Genomic DNA, 9,206 nt, shown 5'->3' with positions numbered 1-9,206 from the left:
TGTTTTCTTCAGGCCTACCCATTACTGTTCTGTGGAAACTGTACTTCTGAAGCCTAAAGATTTAAACTTGTCCAAATATTGAGTCTGACTTCATGACAGAATATGTAGAATAGGCCTCTTTGGTAAAGATGTATTCTTCCATCCGGGCTTACGGGACTCGAGTGATCCAGTGAGTTTTCTCAAAACAAAGAAACACGCAGAGATCGTCTGCTGAGTTATCTGAGGGAGTCTACATGGCCACGGGCAGAGCTGGGAGCAATAAAACTTGACCCTGACATGTTCCAGAACAGCTGCTTGGGATCAGTAGCCTTTTAAAGACAGGAGGTTTAAAACCCAAATCGATGACATTTTCCTCACAGCATGGGAACAGCCTAATGTGCACAGACCCATGAGTGGGATATTTATAGGCATGAAGTCATCCGTACTTCCCCTTCGACCTCAGGATACCCTCGGGCAAGGGTCCGTGATGTCAATGAGAAGGATGAGCCGGCAACCCCACTGAACATTCCAGAAACATATGTTCCTTTTATACACATCACTCTCCAGCATACTGTCCTGACACAATTCTCCAAGGCCAGAGTTCACTGAGCCATCCCTTGGATCAGGTTACAGACTAATCCACAGGGCACCATGGATCACCCCAGCAAGTACTTCCCACTACTACTCGAGTTCACACCCTTCTTCCTATGCTCGTGAGGTAATGGGAGCCACCTGTCATCACTTAGAGATCCTGAGGCGCTTGTATGCCACGGATCCGCTACAGGCTTCACTTGACCAGTGGCAAGGAAACTCATGACTCCCAACATTAACAATCCCCAGTTGTTCATAACTTCCCTCCCATTGAGGTGAAAGCAAAAGGAAAATGGGCAGAGCTAGAAACATGTTTGCCTAGGTTGTCCCAAGTCCCAGGTTTGATTCCCCAGTGCCACATAAACTGAACATTTTGGTGACTTGTCACTTCGGCATTCAAGAAGTGAAGGCAGGGGATCAGAAGCCCAAGGTTATCCTTGGACACATAGCAAGTGCAAGGACAGCCTGGGCTACGTGAGACCCTATATTTAAGAACACAAAGGTCAAAGGTTAAAATAAAGGAAATGGAATACTGGAGAATACGTAAGATGTATCCGTAAAGCAGCCCACTATGGGTATGTAGTCTGCTATCTATACGTAAAGAATTAAGGTAAATTGACCGACTGCTTCTCATGGAAAATAAAATGCATTTCATTAACATAATCCCTCCTTTCTCTTCTTCTGTCGCATGCTTTTTCCCTAATGTGGTCACAGGCCTCCATATTTAGAAGTAAAATAAATTGGCATTTTCGGAGCCAACATTGATGTTTAGCCTTAAAAGTTGGGTCTACCATGGCAACAGCAAACAGTCCATTATCTTCTTAAAGAAAACAATTTATCAAGCCTAGGAGCCAGAGAACTATGTGTCAGCAATCGTCTCGGCCTCATAATTATAAATTTAGGAGGATCTGGTAAAATGCACGAATCCAAAAGAATTACAGTGTTTCATTGTGAGTCAGAATAAAGAACCCTGTTATTTGTACACATTCTACATCATCAGAGATATTTAGAGTGGATCAGATCTTAGCAATGATATTGTCTAACCTTGTTATTTTTTCCAGATGAGGAAATTCAAGTAAAGAACTTTTTGGGACTGGGGGAAGTTCTAGACAGGGTTTCTCTATGTAGCCCTGGAACTCACTCTATAGGCCAGACTAGCCTCAAACTCAGAGACCCGCAGGCCTCTGCCTTCCACCCAGCAAGCACTCCTTAAGAGAATGCATTAAAATTCATCACTGTGCACCATGCCTTCAAATTGTCTGAGCCACTTCAATAACTATCTTTCAAATCCTCATCTCAGTTTTTAAAAAAATATGTGGACTCATTATAACAAAACTTATTTCTTATTTTGCATTTTTTGGCTCTAAGTATTCCTTCCTTCCCCCTCTCTTCACTCACTCATGGAATCATTAAGTCTCCAAACCCCACTGTTGTTGAGGAGCTTTGCTAGAAAACAAACTGGTTGTGAGGAAAGGGAGCTTCTCAGGGAATCTGTGTCTTGGACGCACCCTCAGGACAAAGTGAGCCACTGTGGTCAAGAATTACCTGGGAACTGAGAAGCACAGAGCAGCTGTTCCCAAGAGAGTAGGAAGAAGTAGGGCGACACTGGATGTCTCCTGTGCGGTGAGCATGAGTCTCAGGCAGGAATAAGAGTAAAGGCTTTATAGGAAAGGCAGACTAGACAAAGGCAAGAGCAGTAGTAGATAATCGTGTATCCAGAAAGCTGATTTAGCAGTAGAGGAGAGAGGGGGAAGGCAGGGGTGTGGGATGTCATCATGAAGATTTTGCTATAAACAAAGATGCCAGTGTCTGCAAACCTTGTAACTTAAGTGACATTTTCTATCATGTGTATATCCAAAATTCCCTTTCTGCTATGTGTGTGGGGATGTGTGAGAGAGGATAATGCTATTATTTATGTAAAGTATTTCTAAAGCACTTTACTTTAAGCACATTTCTTTTTTAAAAGGAAACTGTCACGTTGTAAACAAGGAAACCAATGTTTGTTGAAATAAACTCAAGGTCGTTATTGAAAGGAATTCGACGAGTATAAAATCCTCCTGTTAATTCATTGCTTATGAAAGCCACTGACCCTGAAGCCTGCAGACAGTTTATTAAAGGATGTTCTATATTTTTGGGAAGAAATGAAATTCAAGTACCAAAGTAAGATTCCTTAAATGAATGAGGAGGAGGAAGGAGAAGGCTGAACACCAAATAGTTCTCATAACCCTGTGAGTGAAGTGAGTTTATCATGAGTCCTGGGGTGTGTCTGACACAGTGGGCTATGTGTCCCATACCCAGGGCAATACCATTTTAGGAAGTATGGGAGACCTAAGGCTTGGCAGCTAATTTGAAAAATTTGATTTTACCCAAGGAGGAATTAATTGGGCTAAAAAGAGAGACCAATGAAAGAAAACAAACTAGTTGGTGGTAGTTGTGGAAAAAGACTCCAGTGTAGCCCAGTGTAGTTCACAAAAGGAAGGACCCAGATTTAAGAGGGATTTAGGATAGATGAAGATAGAATCACAAGATGGTATCAGAGGGATGTGGGGTAAAGGTCAAGCGAACGAACAGCAGACAATGCCCTGGGGGTGAATGACTTGAGAGACTATAAATGACCCTGTGGTTGTTCAAGGCATGATCTAGAGGACTGAGAGGAAGCGGTTGAGGGGAAGAGGTGAAGCAGACAGAGGTGTGGCAAATCAGAGTCCTAGATTAGGATGCAAAGCCACCCAGGGAGCCTTGCATATTCTAGAACCATGCTAATTCTTGTTGGAAAAATGTCTGGCTTTCGATGATTATGGGGTAACTGAAATTTTCTTGCTGGTGCTTACAGCATCTCAAATGCTAGCTAGATTATAGGAGACTGTTCTGTCTATAAATCACCATCACAAGCGTCTGCCTCACTGCTAATGGTTTTAGAAAAATTGTGATTCCATCAGGTAGACAAAATTGAAGGCACGCTAGGCATATTTACTGCCTTAAGGTGTTAAAAGTGAGCATGTTTAAGAGCAAAACATCATTAAAAACCTACTTAGGTAAGCAATTTGCTGGGAATTTTGAAGGACAGAGAGACACATTAAACACAGATACTGTTCTCATAAAACTTGTAAAGACCGGGATAAGAATTTGAAGTGATTTAAATTATGTTCATGTATCAAGTATTTGGGCATACTTTCTAGAGAAGAAATCTAGTCACGAAAGTCTTCCAAGTGGCCATCGCTACTATGAAATTTGTTTCCATGCATGACAATGCTATGATGGTACTTGAGCAAAACCACAGTAAAGTGAAGTTGTCAGTGCTCGTGAAGAATTGAAAGGGGAAATCTTGCCTGCCATTAATAATCTTTTTGTATGCTATGTATTTATGCACCATAGGAGAAGTAAATGGCTGTTTGTCTTTTGTTTGTTGCATTTCTGCTCATCCAAATATGTGACATAGCAACAAGTTTGAGCATTCTCATGAAACCCATTAGTCCTTTTTTCTTTTTCTTTTAGTTTTTTTTTTTAGCTCCGTTTTCTTAAGCAGGTTTTTTCCCTCCTCGTCAGTCAAGCTTAGCAGGCACAGTCTTCGTCCTAAGTCTGCAGAACAGCCATAGGCTTGAATGAGGGAAAAGACATGCTCAAATGTTGACACGCTTTCTTCAGTTTCTAGACCTTTCTGGGGAAAGAAGTGTTTTCCTAAAACACAGACAGAATTCATTTACATAGAGTGTCCTTAATGGCTCAGAACAAAACAGCTGAGAAAGATATGGTACCCATTTCCCTGTATCACTTGGGAAAAAAGTTCACATGTAAATAAAGCCAACATAAAAGGGTGGCCCTTTGAACCCATGACCTTATATAATACATAAATATATCAGTAAAGCATGCTTGGTTTATTGACCCGCTAAGTTATGTGGCTTTAAATACTTTTAATACATTATGAGATTCATAATTTTTAGACGCTCCAAAGAAATCAAGATTATTGACAAATATCAGCAGATCTCATGCCAAATAACAAGCGTGGTCTCAGAACGTCTATGAATAAGTTTCCCCACAATCTTTATAGATTTGGGGGAAGTTAGTGAGTGCAATCAAATGCCTATTTATACCTTACAAGTTCCATGTTTTCTGTTTCCCTGTTGCTTTATGTGAATCAGGAACTCTGTGTTCCTAAGGCAGAGAAAATGTCTTGGCAGAAATTTCTGGCAAATTGTAACTTCTCATTGTTTAATATTTTAAGAAGAAAAGAACATATTAAAGATAAAAAACATTTACAGGGAACCAACTGGAATTATTAATCATTGTCTTTACGTATTGGCATTTCATAAATGACTTTAAAGAATTTAGCTTTTTCTGGCGATTATTACTCCTGTGGGTTTATTAACAGAACTTAGTTCCCTCGAATGAAATTAAGCTGTAAATCCCTCAGAAGGATTCACTTTATGCATGCTAAAAGATTGGTGAATTGTGCAAAGTGGGATTCAAGTTCACATACTGTGTCAGTTAATGGTGTGCTCCAGGCCAAGCACTGGGTATGGCTTAGAATGCTAGCCACAAAACGGTGAGGGTAAGGGAGTCAGGAGGCTGAGCTCATCCTTCCCTTCTGGGTAGCCCTTCCTATATATGTTGCTCATTGGAATGAAACCATCTTTCCTCCCATAGTTTTTAGTGTTCTCTTCAGAGCCAGAAGAGCCCTGAGGGTGTGCTGTGTACTACAGGCCTCCTTAACCCAGGCTGCTGTTGTCCATTTAGAGAACAGAACTCATGGTTTTATGGCAGACAGGTTCGGGGACTTACTCATCTCTTTGCTTTATTCCATAACTTCTCTGGATGCTTTTAGGACTCGTCTCGGTGTAAGCCATGGCTGAGTAGCACTAATTTAGGTAACTTTATTAAGGAGCCCTTCAAGCAGTAAGAATTAGTCATTAGCAGAGCCTGTTGTAAAAGTTACAGACCTCAGCTACTGCCTCAGGGTCTCTCAGTCTTCGGCAGTGCCCAACAGCAAAGACTTGCAGGTTTGCTTACTCGGGATTAAACCTTCCCTACTGTGCCTGCTTGGGGGATGTAGAATCGCTGCAAGGAAGCGTTACCTGTCTGATAGAACCCAAAGGCAGAAGAGTAGAATCCTGTGAAGTAGCCTCCTGGAGTGCTGGGTCCCTCTGCCTTCTTGGAGAGGATGCAGCCCTGCTGTGAGCGAGCTAACGCACTGCAGCTTCATCAGCCCACCCTGACCTGTGCTACCAAGCAGCTTGCTTCTGTTGAGGCTTATTCAAAAGGGCTGTGGTTTTGTGGTTTTTATCTTATTTCTGAATGTGTCTGGCTGCCTCGCTGTCCATTTCAGCCAGACTTAGCTGAATGTAGGTCAGGTCGGTATGCTATCTTTATTTTATCTGTACAAAAAAAAAAAAAAAAAAAAAAAGCCATTCTGAGTACTAGTCTGACTTCCCTATCTGCTCTTCATCTTTTCCTCCCAAAATGGAGGGCAGTGCTCTAAAGAGTGCCCTAGAGACCTGCCACTGCCATGCTACATGGGCAGGGTATGGGCACTTAGAAACCTGCTTGCCGCCCCTCTGTACAGGCAGATAGTTCGCCAGCCCAGTGGCCTACCTGCAGCCACTACAATATGCAAGTGTATGACGGACAGACGGGAGAGAAAGACAGTGGAACAGTTTGAACATTACGAAGAGAGATGGGACTGGAGAGTCTAAGGTAGAAAGGAGTAACCTGTTGTGAGTAGCCACCAGCTTCCCCCCACCTGAGGCCATCGTAAAGTCTCAGCCTGTGCTGTTACTGAGGGCCATGTCCAGGTCCCATAGCCATGCAGAGGCAGAGGGCAGTGTTGACATCTGGGGCTTATATTACCACTAGAGACCATGGGGGAAGGCCCTGGTTGGGGCAGCCACCAGGGACCGCATGGATATCCAAGGGCTGTGCAGAACTGGCCTCACCCATCCCTGGCTGTGGTACTCTGGAAAGCTGGCTGCACCTCTCACCATCCCATCGGCAGCAGGCCCTGCCTCTCTCTAACTTCAGTACCCAGGAGAGTGAGCCATGCACCTCACCAGGGCAACACAGTGGAGTTGGCCTTGATGGCCAAGATCCACATCATCTGTGATCTGTTGGAACCTGGGAAAGGGCCAGTCCTGCTGATCCAAAGCTGCAGGATCTCCATGACACAGGATAGCAACAGGGTAACTGGGAGGAGTCCCGGTGAGGATCCAATATTGACGGTGCCACAGAAGCCAGAGACCTCAAGCCAGACCAATGACTCATTGCGGTGAACATTTGCAAGATGTGTGGACAGAGGGGTGTGCTGTAGAACACTGTGTGACACCCTACAGCTTCTATTGGAGATATTTTCATGTTTTGTTCTGTATTTCTAGTTTGTGTGTTATTTTCTTTGGTGGGGGGGGTTGTTGCAAGGGTAGAGAGCAAATGCAAGGGGACAGGGAGATGAGTGAGACTGGAGTCCATGATGTGAAATTCACAAAAAATCAATAAAAAGTATTTTCTTTAAAAAAGAGTGTGTTCTTTTGTCAAGTGGAAATGCATTTTGTGGCTGTGTCATGACTAGGAAGCACCATGAGATGGCCCCGCATACTGGTTGACTAGGACATTTATGACAGGACACACGGGCTCAACCATGGTCTGTCTCCATGGACAGATCAGCACCTGGCTGCCTTATGCTTCTCTTCTCCTACTCTAACTATCTGATAGGAAACTATTGAGTCACATAGTAGGACAGACTTTGAGTTTGTAGAAGATAAGCTATGTTCTTCACATGGATGTCTCAAACATTTGAGATGCATGTACAGACAACTATATGTTCGCTTGTCCACTGGTTTAGTTTGGAAGCCCATTCCCACTTTGTTTTTATTTTTCTTTCTTGGGTTTTTTTGTTGTTATTGTTTTGGTTTGTTTTGTTTGTTTGTTTGTTTGTTTTTGGGTAGTAGCAAACATGTAAATAGTACCAGAAACGCTCAGTAATGTCTGTCAAGGTTCATTTATTTTAATTTTCTGCCTCTATCACTATTGCTTCTTTAATTAATTTGAGTCAGCATGGCATAGCTTTCTTATCAGGCTCTGCCTTTGCAGTAGTAAGGATAGTTTCATCCTCTTGGGCTTATCCCCTTGCACAGGGTCCTACTGTGAGCATAACTTAAGTGAACATGCCTACCTATGTGGCCAAACTGTGTTCGGATTCCAATTTAATAGTATCCTCTATTATTTTCTTTTTAAACAGTTTCTAGCTCTAGCTGGAATTGTGGTGTCTCAACTCTCATTACAAACCCGCAAAAGCCCACTGGAATCGCTGATGTATACAGTAAGTTCCGCCCGGTGAAGCGAGTTTCTCCACTGAAACATCAGCCAGAGACTCTGGAGAGCAATGAAAATGACGACCAGAAGAACAATACAGTGGAATACCAGAAAGGGGGGGAGACTGACCAGGGCCCCCAGCCTGAGGAGCTCAGCCCTGAAGATGGAGTCGGGGGCTTGCCAGGCAAGGGCTCAGAGCCCAGCCAGGCACTGGGTGAGCTGGAGCACTATGACCTCGACATGGATGAGATTCTGGATGTGCCTTACATTAAATCCAGTCAACAGCTGGCCCCGCTCACCAAGGTGACTTCAGAGAAAAGGATTTTGGGTTTATGCACAACTGTCAATGGCCTCTCTGCCAAAACCTGCCCTATTGTAAGCACTGAGACCGCCACACCCAACATGGCTCCATTGTGTGTTCTTTCTCCTGTGAAAAGCCCTCACTTACGGAAAGTACCCACTGTCCTCCGGGACCAGCACAAGCTCCCTACGGAAGAATCGGAGAACTCTCCCGCTCCTGGTAAATGTGGCCCTGCATATGAATCAGAAAACCACAGTAAGGACTTCTTAAATAAGGTCTTTAGTGATCCCCATAGTCGGAAAGTTGAGAAGTCTGGGCCAGACTGCAAGCTCAGGCCCTTCCACCTGCAGACCTCGGCAGCAGGAGCCAAAGCAGAGGAGCAGGTCAACGGCATGAGCTGGGCCAGTGCCCAAGGCGCAGAAGAAAGGACTGAGTACCTGAAGAAAGTAAGAAGCATACTGAACATTGTGAACGAAGGGCAGATATCGCTCTTGGTGAGTGTTATCTGTCTGTCTGTCTGTCTGTCTGTGACTCCACCTTATAACAGGGTGGAGTGGGTTTTTTCACACCTTTTTGTAAAATTCTTTTATTAGTTCTTTGAGAATTTCCCAAACTCTGTTTTGGTCATATTCACCCCCTTTGTTTTGTTTCTTACTAAATCTTTACCTGTGGCTTTAGTTGAGAGATGTGTGTTTCAGACTCTAAGGTTAGGAGGCTCAAACAGGGGACACAAGTGGCCACAGGGGACTGTAAGTGCCGTTTAACATCATCTGAACTCAGCTGGGATAAAAGATATTTAATCTAAAAGGAAAAGAAAACAAAGGGCCCAGCCCTGTTATCCAGTTGAATGGGAATGCCTTTTCTCCCCTTTGCTTTTCAAATGGTTCCCCACGCTCTCCCTCTGGCGCTGTGAGGATGTGGGTTTGTAGCCGATGGCAGAACTGCCAGATCTGGGAACAGAGAGTTCTCTGTTTCCCCTGCTCAGTATTCAGAAGAGTTGGAGTAGGGGGGCTGGAAAGGACTTGCAGATACAGCT

General features: G+C 43.7%; 1 protein-coding gene across 1 annotated transcript in view; it reads left to right on the top strand.

The window, feature by feature from the left end:
* Positions 1-9,206, top strand: part of Sncaip (synuclein alpha interacting protein) — a 136,190-nt gene that overhangs the window by 88,360 nt on the left and 38,624 nt on the right. Inside the window, exon 4 of the mRNA XM_032885561.1 lies at positions 7,796-8,664. Coding sequence (XP_032741452.1) covers positions 7,796-8,664 — 869 coding nt within the window. The remainder of the gene's footprint in view (positions 1-7,795; positions 8,665-9,206) is intronic.

This window comes from Rattus rattus, chromosome 15 (assembly GCF_011064425.1).
Source record: "Rattus rattus isolate New Zealand chromosome 15, Rrattus_CSIRO_v1, whole genome shotgun sequence".
In the NCBI taxonomy this organism is placed as follows: Eukaryota; Metazoa; Chordata; class Mammalia; order Rodentia; family Muridae; genus Rattus; species Rattus rattus.
The sequence above is the reverse complement of the archived record's forward strand: the minus strand, read 5'-3'. Positions and strand labels throughout refer to the sequence as shown.